We start from the raw sequence: 19,328 nt of genomic DNA on the forward strand, positions 1-19,328 counted from the left end.
TCAGACAAACATCATCTTGAAGAGGACTCCTCTTACAGCCTATTTAAAACCACTACATCCCCTGCTTCCTGGACATTCCTATGTAGATGTTCACAACATAACCCAATCCAAGTTTATTATCATTGTCCAAAACCTTCAGTATAAACGATATACTCAATATTCAAGCCAGAAACCTGGTCATCACCCTTCCCTTCCATCTCACATCAGGTTTAAATCTCATCAACATTGAGTCTTGATTCTTTCTCCTAATTAGAGGGTTTTTTTTTTTTTTTACATTTTTTGCTGTGTATCCCCAAAAGAATTTTTTAATTGTACGTTTTTATGTTGACATCTAAAAATGTTCATCTTCAAGTTCAGTTAGTTGCAGAAGATACAATTTTATATGTGTTCTAAATACTGATATTTTAAAATAAAACGGTTCCATCAGTCTTTATTTTTTATTTTTTTAAGATTTTATTTATTTCAGAGAGAGTGAGAGAGAGCACAAGAAGGGGGAGGGTCAGAGGGAGAAGCAGACTCCCCTCTGAGCAGGGAGCCTGATTCAGGGCTCGATCCCTGGATTCTGGGATCATGACCTGAGCTGAAGGCAGACTTAACCGACTGAGCCACCCAGGCACCCCCCCCCCCCAATCAGGCTTTTAAATATATCTGGTGAAATCTAAATACCATAGCATGTTGATATCCACCATTGATCCTTTTAAAATATACATGACAAAGTACTTTTTTTTTAAACGTTTTTATTTTAATTCCAGTTAGCATACAGTTTTATATTAGTTTCAGGTGTACAATATAGCGATTCAACAATTCCATACATCATCATGACAAGTGCACTCCTTAATCTCCATCACCTATTTCACCCATCCCCCCCATCTTCCTCCCCTCTGGTAACCATCAGTTTGTTCTCTATAATTAAGAATCTGTTTCTTGGGAAGCCTGAGTGGCTCAGTTGGTTAGGTGTCTGCCTTCAGCTCAGGTCATGATCCTGGGGTCCTGGGATCGAGTCCCGTGTCTGGCTCCCTGCTCAGCAAGGGAAACTTCTTCTCCCTCTCCCTGTGCCTGCCGCTCTTCCTGCTTGTGCTCTCTCTTTCTGTCAAATAAATAAATAAAATCTTTAAAAAAAAATCTGTTTCTTGGTTTCTCTCTCTCTTTTTCCCTTTGCTCATTTGTTTTGTTTCTTAAATTCCACATATGAGTGAAATCATAAGGTATTTGTCTTTCTCTGACTTATTTCACTTAGCATTATACTTTCTAGCTTCCTCCGTACCGTTGCATATGGGACAAAGTGCTATTTTTTTTTTTTTTAAGATTTTATTTATTTGACAGAGAGAGGGAACACAAGTAGGGGGAGTGGGAGAGGGAGAAGTAGGCTTTCCGCCGAGCAGGGAGCTTGCTCGATGCGGGGCTCTATCCCAAGACCCTGGGATCATGACCTGAGCCGAAGGCGGATGCTTAACAGCTGAGCCACCCAGGTGCCCTGACAAAGTGCTTTTTTAACAGTTGGAAATTTTACGTTATTCATTTTTCTCTGTGAACTTTTCATTCCAGTTCCTCTGCATAATTATATTTTAATATATGTTTATGCTTAAAAGTCTTTGATCCCTCCTTTATATTTACACTTTCCTCAACAACAAAAATGCTGTATATTGAATTTTTAAAAATTTCTTCAATGACCATGAAGCGTCAAATTCTTTCTTTTAGGGTGCCTGGGTGGCTCAGTCTGTTAAGTGTCTGCTCTCTGCTCAGGTTGTGATACTGGGGTCCTGGGATGGAGCCCCACATCAGGCTCTCTGCTCAGCAGGGAGTCTGTCCCTCTCCCTCTGCCCCTTTGTCACCCACCCCCACTCATGCTCTCTCTCATGCCCTCACTCTCTTCTCTCTCCCAAATAAATAAATTAATTAATTAATTTTAAAAATCTTTAAAAATATCTTTTAGGGTGAATTGCTAGTAGGACATAGTTGATCAAAAGAACATACATGTCATGGATTTTGAAAAATTAGTAATTATTAAGCTTTATTAAATATGCATTATTCAGTGACATCTATGTAGCTGTTTATACTGTTTTTAAATTAGTTCATGTTTCATGGGTGACTATTATTGTTAGAATGAGATATAGGGTCTTGCAGGAGTGAATCACAGTTCAGCATTTCTATTCCTTTTCCCATTTCTGTAGATATAAGCCCTGAGAACCCTTGTTAACATAAATAGAAGAAAGATTTAAAGCAATCAAGCTCATTTTTTAAACTTTTTTCAAATTATATGCCAAAAATTGTTATCTATCAAAAAGTTAGTCTTAATGATATATCAGCCAGTAACTTATTTAGGTTCTCCTGCAATTTTGTTTAAAGTAAAAAGTTGGAAACCACCTGACTTGCAGAATGATTTGTTGCCTGGTCTTCAGAGCTATTCACTTTTTCATTTTCTAGCTTTTCCAGGACATGCCAAAAGACTAATAATTACAACTGTTACTTTTTTGCTTAGAGATACTTTATTTAGTCCAATATATCCAAGAAAGATTGGGAAAATGAAAACAATATTAACTTTAGTACACTTTAGCTATGATATTTATTAATAACATGTATTTTACCTTATCATGTTCTTTAAACATATTTTCATTGAATCCTTGGAGCTGTATATCTAGTTCATTGTATTCATTTTCTGTTGCTGCTTAACAAATTATTACAAGCTTTAGGGGTTTAATACAACACGGGTTTATTGTCTCAGTTTCTGTAAATTAAAAGTCTAGGCACAGTTTAGCTGGGTTCTCTGCTTAGGGTCTCAATCAAGGTTTTGGCTGGGGCTGCAGTCTCATCTGAAAGCCTCTTCCAAGCTCATGTAGTTATTGGCAGAATTCATTTCCTTGCAGTTGTATGTCTGAGACCCTCAGCCCCTAGAGGCTGCTGCCATTCCTTGCCGCATGACCCTCCCTATAACATGTCAATTTGTTTCTTCAAGGCCAACAGGAATGCATCTGCTGCTGTTTCTTATCTCGTACTTCTGCACCTGCTTTTAAAGGACTCACCTGATTTGGGTCAGGCCTATCCAGGATGATAATGTTTCAGTTAACTCAAAGTCAACTGATTAGGGACCTTAGTCAAGTTTTGCCTTATATGGTAACTTGATCATAAGAGTGCTATCCCATCATATTCCAAGTCCTGCCCACGCTCGAGAGGCGTACACAGAGCATGTACATCAAGGGGTGGGAATCCTAGGGGCCACCTTAGAATTCTGCCTACCACACTCATTCATTTAATTTAAATATCCACTATGTAACCAAATCAGTAAGGTTAATTTTAATTGTCAAGCCAACCAACCTCATATTTATCTTATTTGAGACAAGGTCTGACTTAATTTTTCAGGTCAAATGAATGTCTTAATACATGTCACATGCCAACTATCTCACTTCTGAATTCTAATTGTAAGATAGAAAAATAGTTAAGGTGTGAAAACTTGCTTTAGTTTTTTCTCTTGAGTGAAATAATGTTGCCTTTTAGTATTTTTTTTTTAATGATTTTATTTATTTGAGAAAGAGTGAGAGATCACGAGCAGGGTGGGAGGGGTAGAGGGAGAGGCAGACTCCCTGCTGAGCAGGAAGCCTGAAGCGGGACTCATCCCAGGCCCCTGGGATCATGACCTGTCCTGAAGGCAAATGCTTAATTGACTGAGCCACCCAGGCGCCCACGTTTTAGTTTTTCTTAAAGATGCTTTCTTTTTGGTTTCGTATGTTTTTCTTCTTAGTAAGGCTGTGTTTTTTGATAGTAGGCTAGGGGATGGAAGAAGCAACGTACTTAAATGAAAAATATTTGTAATTGTCTCTTTGTTTAGTGTCCTAGATTTATTATTTTTTTATTGCCCACCCCCCCCCCCCAGAGCAGCACACCATAGTGAGATCAGAGTAAATATCTGCCTTTCTTCAGTAAAGTGGGAGGTGGGCAGTTGGGAAGAAGAGGTGGGAAAGGAGAACCTGTTTTCTCCTTGAGTGCAGGTACCTTGTCAGGCAGATGATCTTTTTTTTTTTTTTTTTAAACATTTCTTTATTTGAGAGAGCAAGTGAGAGCACGTGTGTGTGAGTGCTGGGAGGGGCTGAGGGAGAGGGAGAGAGAATCTCAAGCAGACTCCCCACTGAGTGGGGAGCCCAACATGGGGCTCAGTCCCACGACCCTGAAATCATGACCTGAGCCAATAATCAAGAGTTGGACACTTAAGCGACTGAGCCACACAGGCGCCCCTGTGGCAGATGTTCTTTAAGAAAGAGTACGTATGGTAGTTTTGATAGTATGCTGAAGGAAGTGGGTATTTGGCTCAGGGAGTCTTAAACTTGGAATAAAGCATATTTAGAATAGTGATCTTTTCCTAGTTCACAGAGGAAAAAAGTCAATATTAATTTTTTTCAATTTTATATTTCACTCATAAGTTTTTCTTAAGTCTATGGTGTGGTGCCTACTGCTGTTTACTTGCTAGTGTGTAATGGAAGATTGTAAAACAAATGAACGAGAGAGAGGTTTTATAGGAAAAAGAGTTTATGATATTTTGTTTTTTCTTACAAATGTTTGCCTGTAGTTTCCAGTTTTATAGTCATTTTTACTAATAATACTCCTCTCTATGATGTAATACTAATCTCTTAATAATTTCACATTCTGCTAAGAGCACTGTGACTTCCAAATGCTTTGCCACTGGAGTAAGTTGGGAACCATTGATTTAGCCTGCGCTTTCTTGGCTTTACAGGCTAATGGCCTGCCTGTTTGGGAATGTACTTACAGACCAGTGCCATTTCATTCCATTCAAGGAAAATTTTAATGACAAAAATTTTAGCCTCCACTAATAGTCTTCTCTACATGTTTTGATTATTTTATGGTAAACCCTCACCTAATATTAAGCTAAATAGAGTGAGATACTTGGCCTGTACTTACCTCCTTTTTAAATAAACTTATATTTAAAACCCCTCAAGAAAGTTCCTAATTAAGAGCGCTGAATCTAAGTGAGAAGCGAATATTAAAAGTCAGTGGGGGGCGCCTGGGTGGCTCAGTTGGTTAAGCGACTGCCTTCGGCTCAGGTCATGATCCTGGAGTCCCGGGATCGAGTCCCACATCGGGCTCCCCGCTCAGCTGGGAGTCTGCTTCTCCCTCTGATCCTCTTCCCTCTCGTGCTCTCTGTCTCTCATTCTCTCTCTCTCAAATAAATAAATAAAATCTTTAAAAAAAAAAAAGTCAGTGGGAATTGAGCATTGAGTGGGAATCTCCCCATGTTTAATGTTACATGGGATAACTTGAGTCTCCTGGTACATATCCAGTGAAATTAAAGCAAATTTTATGGAGTTCTCAATTTTTCCCAGTCCCCAGATTTCAGTGAGGCCAAGAAATCTGTTTGATACCATGAATTTATTTATTGAACAAGTATTTACTGAGTGCTTTCGTTATACAAAGCATGGCACTAGATTACCTGTGTGTTAGAAATAAAGGGGTGGGGAAATAGGAGGAAACCAAAAACATAAGAAATGGTTCTGACCTTGAAGAGTTGAGAGTATGCAGCTGTGGTTTCATTATACATCCTAGTCAAAAAATTGCTACCTTAGAATATTATATGTTTATATTATTTTTTAAAACTATTGGGAGTATAATTGACACATAATAAACTGTACATATTTAAAGGATACAGTTTGATAAGTTTTTATGTATGTATATTTCAGTGAAGCCATCACAATAAAAATACTGAACATATCCTTCAGCCCCATAATTTCCTCTTGACTCTGACTCTCTAATTCTCCCTCCTTCCCCATTTCTTGTACCCAAGCAATTACTGATCTGCTTTCCATTACTGTAGATTACATTTTCTAGAGTTTTGTAGTAATGGAATCATACAATATATACTTTTTTTTTTTTCTGGCTTCTTTGACTCAGCATAATTATTTTGCAGTTCCTCCATTTTGTGTCATATATTAATAGTTAACTCCTTTTTATTGCTCAGTAGTATTCCATTGTGTGGATATACCACTGTTTATCTCTTTATTAATGTACCTTTGATTCTCAGATCTTGGCTATTACAAATGAAACTGCTGTGAATATTTGGGTACAAGTCTTTGTATGGACATGTTTCCTTTTTCTTGGGTAATTACCAAAGAGTGACTGGATCAGATAGGAGGTGTATGTTTAACTTTTTAAGTAATTATCAAACTTTCCCAAACTGTTGTAGTTTTACATTCCCACCAGCAAAGTCTGAGAGTTCCAGTTCTTCCTGCCTACATTTGATATTTAATTTAATTTTAGCCATTGTAATACATGTCAGCAGTATTTTGTAGTTGATTGTGTATATTTTTAGAATGAAATTTGTTGCTTTTTTTTCAAACTGAATTTTAACTCTTTTTATAACAACAACAAAACTTCCAGTATTCTTAATTGATGTTTGAGGCATTTGCATACTTGCAAAAATTTTGGCAATAGAATGAACAATTTGGCATAAATAAATGTCATACCGTGTAGCCAAAGGGATTTATTTCTACATTGTACCAAAAACTCAAATGTTAATTGATTTAAACAAATGCACTGGCAAGATTTTTTATTTGATTTTGAATATGGAGAACTGGAAAATATAAATTAGGAAATAGCACTTCTGAAACTTGTCAAATCTAGTGTTTATCTTGGTATAAGATAATTTAAAGTTTAATATTTTTATGTGTTTATACATGGATCTATATATAGTATCATGACTATTCTTTTTACAGTGTATGTATAAGGAAATACCTTCTGGCAATTTGAAAATATGGTGTAACTAAAATACAGGTCTGACTTGTTACTCTACTGTTAAAGACTGAAAATTATTTTAATTGCTCTTTTTCTGACTAGTCTTTCAGAAAAATATGGTAGGTTAGTTCTGATGTGGTAATTTTGTTTACTGTCTCTTAGGGTGCTGAGATAGTAAATACTGTGCAAGTACAAAGTATGGTTAACTTCCATTGTCACCTTGATGTCCTATTAGTATTTATGTGTGGGATTTTAACATTATATATTTGTTTTTATGACTTTTCATATTTGCAATTACTTTAAGTGTGGCATAAGAAATTTTGATGCTCACTGTTAAAGTTGCTTTGCAGGTTATTTACCAAAATCATAATCACAGGAAAAAAAAATCCATTTGGGGCGCCTGGGTGGCTCAGTTCGTTAAGCATCTGCCTTCAGCTCAGGTCATGACCCCAGGGTCCTGAGATTGAGCCCCGCATCGGGCTCCCTGCTCGGCGGGAAGCCTGCTTCTCCCTCTCCTACTCCCCCTGCTTGTGTTCCCTCTCTCACTGTGTCTCTCTCTGTCAAATAAAAAAAAAAAAAAATCCATCCCAGTTAGACATTATCTTAATTCTCATGCACAGTCACTTTCACTGAGTAGAGCACTTGGCTTTTATGGAAAGATGTTATAAGAAACAGCCTTATGAATGCCATTGCTAAACTTCCAGTGTAAATGCTTTTCTTTTTATTAAAAAAGAAGAGTCTTTTAATTCTGTTGATCTAATAGAAATACATGGTAAGAAGTAATTAACTTCCTTCTTATCATGTTAAAGAAGTGCAGGAGATAAGAGAAAATATTTGTTTTCTCCAAAATCTATTTTGAATTTATAAAGAAATATTATAAAGCCTGGCTTTTTGGATGTTGGTCCTTTATAAGTATCTAACTGCTTTACTTTAAACTCCTCTTTTCCAAAGTCCTTAAAAAAGTAGTATTTGTTATCTCTAGTTTTATGTATCCTCCTTTTTCCCACTTTCTCAGTTCATATTATGTTTCTTTATAAGTTAGTATATTTTATCAAAATTATTCCTGAAAATAGAAAGATAACTAATTTTATAAGGCTTATAAGAAAAATAGCAGTACCTCCTCCCATTCATGAAATTTTTTGCTTTCCAGAGACAGTCACTTTTAACTTTTCCAAGTGATTCACTTCAGTGTTCTGTATCTCTAAGGAAAAAAATTGCTATTTCTTGATTTTTCTGTTTCGGCTATTATCTGTTAACGTCCTACCATGGAAGGTAAAGATTTAATATTCTTTCTTTTTTCTTAAGTTTTTATTCATTTTGGAGAGCGGGAGTGCATGAGCCGGGGGAGGGACAGTCAGAGAGGGAGAGAGAGAATCTCAAACAGACTCTGCACTGAGCATGGAGCCCAAGCGGGGCTCAATCTCACAACCCTGAGAATATGACCTAAGCTGAAATCAATAGTTGGTACTTAACTGACTGAACCACCCAGGTGCCCCTAGTATTCTTTAATACACATATATATTTCCCTCCTCCAACCATACACACCTTATCATATATACATACTTCCTGCCTCACTGCCCCCCGCCATGCCATGGTTATATCTTCATTTTGTTTGGATCAGTATTCAAAGTTTACATTATTATGACTGTAAATGCTGTTATAGGTAAACCACTTTTTCTTTCCTACCTAACCTTTTACTGGAGTTAGTAATTGTCTTGTTTTGTTTGTGTAGTTTTCTATGTGGCGACTAATTCAAGCTTAAACTCGTACCAGTTGTCTAAATATCCTCTTAAGATTTTTAGATCCATCAGATGCTCTTATCAATTTAATCTTCTTTAAAGTTTTTATTTGTTTATTTTAGTAATCTCTACACCCAGTGTGGGGCTCGAACTCATGACCCTGATGAGATTGGGTCACATACTTGGGGAGATCAAGGTTGTGAGATCAAGTGTCATGTGGGCTCCACTCTGTGCTCAGCGCAGAGGGTGCTTGAAATTCTCTCTCCCTCTTCCTCTGCCCCTCCTGCTCATGCTCTCCTTCTCTCTCTAAAATAAATAAATAAATCTTAAAAAAAAAAAAGTCTCAAGCTCTTCGACTGAGCCAGCTAGGCACCCCTTAATTTCATCTTTTTGAGACAGTTTCTCCCAGAATCTTCTGATCTTCTCTAGTCTGGACTGGTGACCTTATGCTTGTTGTACATGTCTCATAATTTCCCTTCACTTTATCCTGGGTACTCCTTTGGCCTTGATTCCTTCATTTCTTATATACTATATTTTTCTCTTGATTTATACTCTTGTTTTACTGTGGTATAAACTATAAAAGCTTAATGAGAAAGAGTGCATGAGAGAGAAAAATTTTTGACCTGTTATGTCTAAGCATGTCTTCATTTTACCATGATATTTGATTGATAGTTTGTTAGGAACTTCTTCTAAGTTGGAAATCTGCCTTCTAGCTTCCAGTGTTACGGTTGAAGTCTGGAACTAGTCTAATGTCCACATTGTATATGACCTGCTTCTTCCCTTCACCCTAAGCTTGTAGGATATTCTGTTTGCATTTTAATTTCATTTATTAGCTGGGGACTAGCAGGGCCCTTTTGACTTATTTTATTGTAATTTCATCCTTCCATTTTCTGTTTGCTAGATGATTCTCCAACTTTTTAAACTTATTTATGGTGAAGTAGTAAAACAGTCAAAAATGCATAAAACATAAATATACAAAGATAACCATTTTTATGGTAATCACTGCCTTGGTTTTTCTTTTATAGTTTTACCATTTAAACATGTGTCTCTAAATGTTACAGCTTAATTTTGTCTGATCTTGAAGTGGAATTCCATTGTATGTATTCTTCTTGTCTGGCAGCTTTCTGCCAACAATATTTCGAAGATATAGCCACATTTTATGTAGCTATAGTTACTCAGTTTTCTTCCTGTATTCCGTTGTATGAACATGCTACAGTTTATTCCACCTTTTTTTTTTTTAAGATTTTATTTATTTATTTGACAGAGACACAGCAAGAGAAGGAACACAAGCAAGGGGGAGTGGGAAAGGGAGAAGCAGGCTTCCCGCGGAGCAGGGAGCCTGATGCAGGGGGCTCAATCCCCGGACTCCGGGATCATGACCTGAGCCGAAGGCAGACGCTTAATGACTGAGCCACCCAGGCGCCCTGATTTATTCCACTCTTAATAGATATTTGAGTTTCTAGTTGGGAGGTATCACTAATGTTACTTAGGAGCCTTCTTATACGTGTCTTCTAGGAAACCTGTGTGCTTATTTCTCTAGAACAGTGCTGTCCAATAGAAATATAACATAAGTCACATATGTAATTTTAAATTTTCTCATAGCCATATTAAAAAAGTAAGAAACTCATGAAATTGATTTTAATACTATATTTCATTTAACTAATAAATCTAATCATTTTAGCATATAATCAATATAAACATTGAGATATTTGACGTTCTTTTTTTTTATACTAAATCTTTGCTATCTGGCATGTATTTTACACTTAAAGCCCACTTTATTCCAATAGGGCTACATTTTAGGTGCTCAATAGCCATATGTGGCTAGTGTCCGCTGTGTTGGACTGCATAGCTCTAAAGAGAAATATCTCCAGCAGTGGAATTGCTGGGTCATAGGGTATGCATATCTTTTTTTTAATTTTTGATTTTTTAAATTGAAGTATGACTGACATATAGTATTGTCTTAGTTTTAGGTATATATACTTTATGAAGTGATCTCAATAGGTTAGTTGCCATCTGTTAACATACAAAGTTTTCACAGTATTATTGATTATAGAGTACTGCATATCTTGCACTTTAGTAGATAATGGCAAAAACTTTTTTAAGTGATTGAGCCAAAAAACTAAAAAATAAAAATAAAATGAGCCGTTTTGCACTCCAGTGGCAGTGTGTTGAGAGTTCCCATTGTTCTACGTAATCACTAATGCTTAGTATTATTAGGCTTTTTAGTTTTGCTCTCTGATGGGTGGGTAATAGTTTTCATTGTGGTTTAATTTGCACTTCTCTCATTACCAAAGAGCTAGAGCTCTTCTTGGTCATTTGAATTTCTTTTGTAAAGTGCTGATATGTTTTTTTTGCCCATTTTTTTCTATTGGGATTTTTTTTCTTTTTTTTAAGTAGGCTCCATGCCCAACATGTGCATCAAACTCAAAACCCCAAGATCAAGAGTTGCATACTCTACCGATTGAGCCAGCTGGGTGCCCCTGTATTGGGATTTTTATCATTTTTTTTTCTTTTGAATTTCTAGTTCTTTATATGTTCTGGATGTGAGCCGTTTTGTTTTATGTGTCACATAAATCTTCTCCAGTGCTAACTTGTCTTTTCACTTCCTTAAAGGTCTTGTTGAACTTAAGTTTTCATTTTTAATTTAAAGTTATGTTTATCAGTCCTTTCCTTTCTGGATAGTAATTTTTGTGTCTTGTTTAGGAAATCCTTTCCTATCCTGAGTCATGAAGATAATATCTTGTTTTATATTACCAGTTTATTAGGTCCTTATGTAATAGTTCTAAAATATCCAACTAGAATTGTTGTTTGTGTACAGTGTGAATTGGAGTTGAGTATAATTCTTCTCCATATGGGTATCCAGTTGTTCACTATTTATATACTTCCTCGCCTCCCCATGACCACACCCTCATACCCTGTAGTACTAGCTTTGTTGTAAATCAAGGGTCTGTATATTTATGGGCTTGTTTCTGTATTCTCTCTTCTGTTCCATTCGTCTGTTTGTCTGTCATTATAACATCACATTCTTACTGTAGCTCTGTAATAAATCCCAGTAGCGATTACAGCAAGTACTTCTATTCTTTAAGTGCCTGATTTTCTTAGCCTTTTGCAATTCCATGTAAGTTTTGAAATTATCTTGTCAATTTCAGCAAACAGACTTTTTGGTTTTGACTGTGATTTTAAGTCTGTGGATCAGTTTGAGAATTGATATACTTACAATATTAAGTCTGATAATTCATGAACATGCTATTATATTTCATTTATTAGGATCTTTTAATTCCTCTCAGAGTCTATAGTTTTCTCCCCCAAGGGTCTTATACTTCTTTTGTTAAGCTGTATTTCAAGGTACATGATACATTTTTTATTCCATTGTAAATGATATTATTTAAGACTTTTATCTTTCATCTTTGTTGTGTTCCACAGAAATAAAATTTTATTTTTTTATGAATTAAAATAATTTGGGGTGCCTGGGCATGTTGGTTAAGTGACCGACTCTTGATTTCAGCTCAGGCCATGATCTCAGGGTTGTGGAATTAAGCCCTGCCTCAGGCTCCTCTCAGTCTGCTTGAGATTCTCTCTCCCCTTCTCCCTCTGCCCTTCCCCCTGCTCGTGCACTCTCTCTCTCTCAAATAAATAAATACAATCTTTTAAAAAAATAATTTATCTGTACAATATTTTGATTTTCCTTCATGAGTATATTAGTCTGGTGTCTGCAAAGAAACAGAAACACACGCATACTCTCTCTCTCTCTCTCTTCCCTCTCTCTGTCTCTCTCTAATAAAGGTAGAGGAGTCCAAAATCTGCAGTCAGCTGGAGACCCAGGAGAGCTGATGGTGTAGTCCTAGTCCAAGTCCTAGTTTAAGGCAGAAGACCAAAATCCTGGGTCAAAGACTGGCAGAGAGAAAGAATTCTTTCTTGCTCAGCCTTTTTTATTTAGGCAGGTCCACTCACAGTGGGGAGGGCAGTCTGCTTTACTCAGTCTACCAATTCAAATGTTAATTTTACCCAGAAACCCTCATAGATACACTCAGATATAATGTTTAGTGTCTGGGCACCCTGTGGCCCAGGCTAATTGACACATAAAATTAACTATCATAGTGGGCAATCAAATCACCTGTAAATCTCTTCCTTTCTAATTCTTACACTTTTACTTCTTTTTCTTGCTGGACTGCACTATCCAGGACCTCCAGTACAATATGGAATAGAAATGATACAGCGAGTATCCTTGCCTTTTTCCTGATACAAAAAAAAAGCTTTCGGTATTTCACCATTGACTATGATGTTTATTGTAGGGTTTTTTTAATAGATATCCTTTTACTAAATTAAGTTCACTAGGAGATTTTATTATGAATGAATGTTGAGTTTTTTAGATGCGTTTTTAACTAAATCATTGATATTATCATATTACTTTTCTTTTTTAATCTGTTAGCATGGTGAATTATTTTGTTTGATTTTCCAACATTAAATTAACTTTACATTCCTGGGATAAACCCACTTGGTTGGTCACATTTTTTTTTATATGTATTATGGAATTTAGTTGATATTTTACTTAGGCTTTTATTTCTAGGCTGATGAGTAAAAATGGCTTATAATTTTCATCTTTTTTTTTTGAGTTTTTATATCAAGGCTAGTCTCACAATAAGTTGGGAAGTCTATTTTGTTCTTCTTCCAGTTTCTTTCTTAAATGTTTAAGTTTGCCAGTAAAGCCATCTAGGCCCATATAATGAGCTATAAAAGCAAGTCTCAACAAATTTTAAAAAACCGAACTCCTAGGAAGTATGTTTTCTGACCACAATGCAATTATTCTAGAAATCGGTAAAAAAGGGAACTTAAAAAAATACCATATGTTTAGAAATTAAGAAATATACTTCTAAATTCTAAAGGTCAAAGAAGAAACCATAATGGAAATTAGAAGCTATTTTGAACTGGATAATTAAAAAAAAAAATCTATTTTTACAAAAGTAGATCTTAGACCGCGGGAAGCCTGCTTCTCCCTCTTCCACTCCCCCTGCTTGTGTTCCCTCTCTCGCTGTCTCTCTCTGTCAGATAAATAAATAAAATCTTTAAAAAAAAAATAAAGTTTTCTATTACTTTCTGCTCTGTGGGTTAAGAAAAGTTTACAGAGACCAACAATTAGAGGTGGGTTTTTCCCCCACTTTTTGTGTTTTATGTCTGTATTTGAATAACTATTCTAGTAAAATGTTAATAATTATAAATAAGATTCTCTGAGATTTGTCATAAATATTTTTGCCTGTTCTTTAACTGAGACTTTTTTTTAAAGGTTCAGGAGCAAGTACATCCCAATCTCTCGGCTAATGAAGAGTCTCTCTATTATATTGAAGAGCTGATTTTTCAGCTGCTTAATAAATTATGCATGGCTCAACCACGGACTGTTCAAGATGTGGAGGTAAAAATTATTTTGATATTTCAGAAAGTCACTGAACCATTCTACAAATTAATTTTTTAGTCTATATCATTCTAAATCATTATGGAAACTAAAACCATTGAAATCTTATGTGGAATATGTGCTGAGTTCATTTTCAACAGAGATAGCAAGGCAAATCAATGGGGAAAGGAAGGTGTTTAAGCAAAAAAAAAGTGCTAAAGTAACTGGATAAATTTATGAGAGAAAAACCCTTGAAGCCTATTTCACATAAAAATTAATTCAAGATGCATCATAGTCTTAAGCATAAAAGCTGAAACTATAAAGTTGTAGGAGAGAATGGAGAAGAATATCTTCTTAACCTGGGGTTAACCAAATTTTTTTTTTTTTACAGAGGACTCAAAACACAGTAAGTATTAAAGAATAAAATTAATAAAATGAAAAAGGTGTGTAAGTCACAAACCAGGAGAAAATGTTTGTGATATATATTCCTTACAAAGGATTTGTATCCAGAATGTTAACTTCTACAAATCAATAATAAAAAGACACCTTCCTCCCCCAAATGGGCAAAAGTCTTGAGCAGACACTTCATAGAAAGAAGATACGGTATTGACCAATAAGCACATGAAAAGTGCTCAAGCTCTTTTTTTTTTTCCCCATTTTTTAAAAAATAATCTCTACATCCAGTATGGGGCTCAAACTCAACCCAGGATCAAGAGTTGCATGCTCCACTGACTGAGCCAGCCAGGTGCCCTTCAAGCTCTTAAGTCACAGGGAAATAGAAATTAAAACCATATTGAGATATCATTTCACTCCCCTTTCAAGGGACAAAACTAAAGACTATTAACACCAAATGCATAATTAGAACTCTTACACATTGCCAATGGGAGGGTAAAATGGTATAACCACTTTGGAAAATTGTTTGGCAGTTTCTTATAAACATATGGTATATCTAGCCTATGACCCAGCAGCTTTACTCCTAAGTATTTAACCTAGAGAAATGAAAATATATGTTCACAAAGAGACTTATGTATGTCCAAGCAGTTTTATTCATAATACCCCAAAATTGGAAACAACTCAAATTTCTATCAACAAGAAAATGAATAAACGGGTTGTGGATCATTTATAAAATGGAATACTATTCAGTAATAAAATGAAAGAATGAACTATTGATATGTGTGATACCATGGCTATAATTCACGGACATTATATAGAACAAAAAAAGCTAGACCTCGGAGAGTACATATGCTATATTTCTGTGAAGTTCAGAAACAGCTAAAATTAATGGTGATAGAAATCAGAATGGTGGCTGCCTATGAGTGTGGAGATGGAGATGATAGAAATATTCTGTATCTTTATTAAAGTGATGGATACACAGGTGTAAGCATTTTTCAAACCATTGAATTGTACACTTAAGATCTGTGCATTGTACTGCATATAAATACTGCTTCAGTAAAGGACTAGTAAAAATCTTAAGGCTATTTACTGTTTGATTAATATACAGACACACCTCTAAAAAATTCTGTGAATTAGTGCTAAAATACTTGTTTTGGCTCAGTTTACATGGGAGTATTTTTAGGTTTTTAGAAATACCCATCAGTACAGCTTTCAAAAATTACTTTTGTACTATATTGTTTACATCACCTTTCTTTTGAAAATTGTTTCTGTAATAAGGCAACAACTTCTAGTCTGAAGGAAAATCTTAATTTGGAGTAATTGGGCTATTAAGACTTTTAGGAACTCTTGGAATGAAAGCATTTGTTTCCCTACTCTCAGCTCGAAGACATTAAGTATAAAAAAAAGCATACTTCTCAATAGCTAAATATGCTAAAAGATGAGAACATAATTTTAAAAAACAGGAAGTCCCGCTAAAAATTGGAGTTTGATTCACCTATCATTAGTTCTCATTATTCATGCGAACCACTGGTTAAAATTCAGATTAGATGAGCCATAATAGTAACCTAAAAGGCTTAGATTGTTTTTGCCAGGAGATCTGCTGTTCTGAGCTTTGTCACCCACTTGAACTTTTAAAAGGTACATGACATCTCTTTTTAAAATTCTTCTCTATATTTGAAGCTCCAAGGTCAGCAAAAGGAGAGTGACTGCATAATAATAATTAATAATGAGTTAACTGCTTCTGCTAGGTAAATAATTTTAACTCTAGGAACCTTATTGTAAAATCACTGGTGAGTATTTCGTGGTGGTTTTCATCTCTCCTAATGTTACTACTTTTTCCTAGTTCTCGTTCCATCTTAATTATGCTTATGCTTAAAAGCTTTCTGTTTAAATTTCACCTTTTTCTTTACTCATGGGAATTACGTGGAAAAATCTTGAGAGTACTGTTGATCCTTTTTGAAAAAAATTAGTTATTACAGGAATCAGAACATATGTCACTATTATCTGCTAGCATTAAAGATGATAAAATTTAGTTTTGTATGAATTTTCTATTATGAACACTTCTATTAACAATAGTACTGCTGTGATCTGAACAGGAACGTGTTCAAAAGACCTTTCCTCATCCAATTGATAAATGGGCTATTGCTGATGCACAATCTGCCATAGAAAAACGAAAACGAAGAAATCCTCTCTTACTCCCTGTGGACAAAATCCATCCTTCATTGAAGGTAGTAAAAAAAAACAAACATTGGGGAAGTTCTTTATCATGAATAATACTTTATAAGATATTGGTATATTTATGTAGTATTTATATAGCATGGTCTATGTTAGTATGTGCATGTACGTGTGTGTACTTGTACATACACATATATACATACATATTGTGTGTACAAATAAAAATACTCTGATAAAATCAGATTTCCTTTCAAATAATATTAAAAGTTATCGTTAAGCAATAATACATCTTTGTGGTATCTTCTGTTGAGTATTACCCCTGACTGATTCTCAACCTCTAATTAAGAAAATATATATTGTCGGGGCGCCTGGGTGGCTCAGTCGGTTAAGCATCTGCCTTCAGCTCAGGTCATAATCTCAGAGTCCTGGGATTGAGTCCCGCATCAGGCTCCCTGCACAGTGGGGAGCCTGCTTCTTCCTCTCCTGCTGCTCCCCCTGCTTGTGCTCTTGCTCTCTCTTTCTCTCTCAAATAAATAAGATCGTTTAATGCCCCCCCCCCCCCGCTTGTGCTTTCTCTCGTTCTTTCTTCAGCTCTCTGGCAAATAAATAAATAAAATCTTTAAAAAGTAGGGGCGCATGGGTGGCTCAGTCATTTGAGCAGCTGCTTTCGGCTTGGGTCATGATTTCAGGTTCCTGGGATTGAGCCCCGCATTGGGCTCCCTGCTCAGCGGGGAGCCTGCTTCTTCCTCTCCTGCTGCTCCCCCTGCTTGTGCTCTTGCTCTCTCTTTCTCTCTCAAATAAATAAGATCGTTTAAAAAGAAATCTTTAAAATATATATATATATATAGTCAAAGCTGTGGTGAGTTCAGAACTGTTTTTAAATTAATTTGTATTTATCACAGATATTTTTATACATTGGAAAAATAGGCTAGGGAATATTATTTAGTCTATAGAAAATATTTGATGTATATGGATTTGAATGCCCCCTTGGTAGCAATTTCAAAACATCCCCTAACTCCGCCCTCATATGCACATATCCTCTCCTCAATACAAACCACTGTCATTTGGGGATATTGGTTACAGGTCCTTGAAGATAGCAGATACTTGTCAAATGGGTTTTGGGTAATGTATTTATTAAGAGGTTTTCAGTGAAGTCCTGGCCAAGATTTCTTGATACTAAAGGCAGATTTGTTAGATTAGATGTCTCTTTAAAAAGCCTCTGATACTGGGGCCAGTTGCTCATTCTGTATCCTATGATACCTGTAACTTTAGACATTTGGTTTATAGAAAGTTTGTAAGCAAGAATGTTGGATAAAATTTTTCAGTGTTTAACTGATACTTGACAGTGCCATTTTTTAGAATTAAATTGTTTGTTCTTTCCACAGGAAGTTTTAGGGTACAAAGTGGACTATCATGTATCCCTGTATATTGTGGCTGTACTAGAGTATATCTCAGCTGATATTTTGAAGTTGGCTGGTAATTATGTTTTTAATATCCGACATTATGAAATATCTCAGCAGGACATTAAAGTGTCAATGTGTGCAGATAAGGTGAGTGTTAAGTGGTATTTAAACTTAACTTGAATAATAGTGACTATATGTCACCTCTACCTCTGTCTTTTTTATACATGTTTATATTAGTAATTTTAATAATTCCTGGTGTTGGAAGACAGAAAAATGCTGGTGTTTTAGACAAACCTTGATACTTTCAGCCTATGACAGGATGGGAATCTCCCCCTCCCCACCCCATCAAGAATCTTTTACCTACAAGAGAAAAACAGCCAAAGCCTCAAACCAATTTAAGAAAAGTAGTTTGAGTTTTATCTTTTTAGAAAGAAAATATATACAGAGCATTCAGGTACTTATAAGTAATTTTGAAAAACATACTTTGGTTTCATAGAATAGTGGGGCACAGCTAGAGAGCAGAAGACTGCAATGCCTGTGTTTCTTCCTTCTGATACTGTTTCCGTTAGTTACCTTGTTGCTTCCTGGCTGTAAGCCTCTGGGGGAAGAAACTGAGTCTCTTTATTTTCCTTCTCCTTTTCTTTCCTTTCTACTTTTTTTTTTTTTTTTTTACTTTTTAAATAAACATTTTTGGGTATCTCTCAATGTGCCAGTCACTGCCCTGAGCTGTAAGGATCCAGGATTGAACAAGACAGCAGTCCCTGTGTTAGAAGGAATTTATTTTAGTGGGGAAAGAAATATGGTAAAAAACATAATAATTGCCACACAGTGTGATTAAAAACTAGTATAAGCCAAAGTGCAGTGGAGAAAGTGGTCACTTCTGACCTGGGGGAGACCAGGAACACTTCATAGAGAAGGTGCCTAAACTAGACCACTAAGGGTGAATGACTCCTAAGAACTTGGCACACGCCAATGGTTCTCTACTTTGACTGTACATCAGAACTACCAGAAAGAATACTGATGCCTGCATCTTACTCCCAGAGGTTCTGATTTACTTGGCCTGGGTTAGGACTCTAACCCTCAACATATTTTGAAAGCATCCCAGGTGATTCTGATGTGCAGTTATTGTTGAGATCTACTCTAGTCTGCCTTGATCTCAAAAATGATTTTTCACTTGAATTTCATAGTAGAGATTCCTAGATATTTCTATTTTGACTTCTAAAATTATGATTACATGCTTTAAAAAATTTTTTTTCTATCTCAGACTTTAGAAAAGTTGCAGGTGCAATAAAAGATACTCCATTGTGCCCTGAACCACTTGAGAGTAAGTTGCCAACATAGTTTACAAACAAAAACATTCTTCTGCATACCGTGGAATGACAATCAAAATCCAGGAAATTAACTTTGATTCATTATACTATCTAATTTTCAGGCCCCATTCAAGTTTTGCCAGTTGTCCCAGTGATGTCCTTTATAGCAAAATGATCCAGTCCAGAA

General features: G+C 35.7%; 1 protein-coding gene across 3 annotated transcripts in view; it reads left to right on the forward strand.

The window, feature by feature from the left end:
* The window catches only part of SOS2 (SOS Ras/Rho guanine nucleotide exchange factor 2), an 81,513-nt gene that overhangs the window by 6,496 nt on the left and 55,689 nt on the right, over window positions 1-19,328 (forward strand). For 2 of the 3 annotated variants that reach the window (XM_027569763.1, XM_027569764.1), the window contains exons 2-4: window positions 13,756-13,881; window positions 16,350-16,481; window positions 17,814-17,978. In XM_027569763.1, the coding sequence (XP_027425564.1) occupies window positions 13,756-13,881; window positions 16,350-16,481; window positions 17,814-17,978 (423 nt within the window). Of the gene's footprint in view, window positions 1-13,755; window positions 13,882-16,349; window positions 16,482-17,813; window positions 17,979-19,095; window positions 19,156-19,328 lie in introns of those variants that run through there. The other variant, XM_027569765.1, reaches the window with a different exon arrangement.

This window comes from Zalophus californianus, chromosome 6, assembly GCF_009762305.2.
Source record: "Zalophus californianus isolate mZalCal1 chromosome 6, mZalCal1.pri.v2, whole genome shotgun sequence".
In the NCBI taxonomy this organism is placed as follows: Eukaryota; Metazoa; Chordata; class Mammalia; order Carnivora; family Otariidae; genus Zalophus; species Zalophus californianus.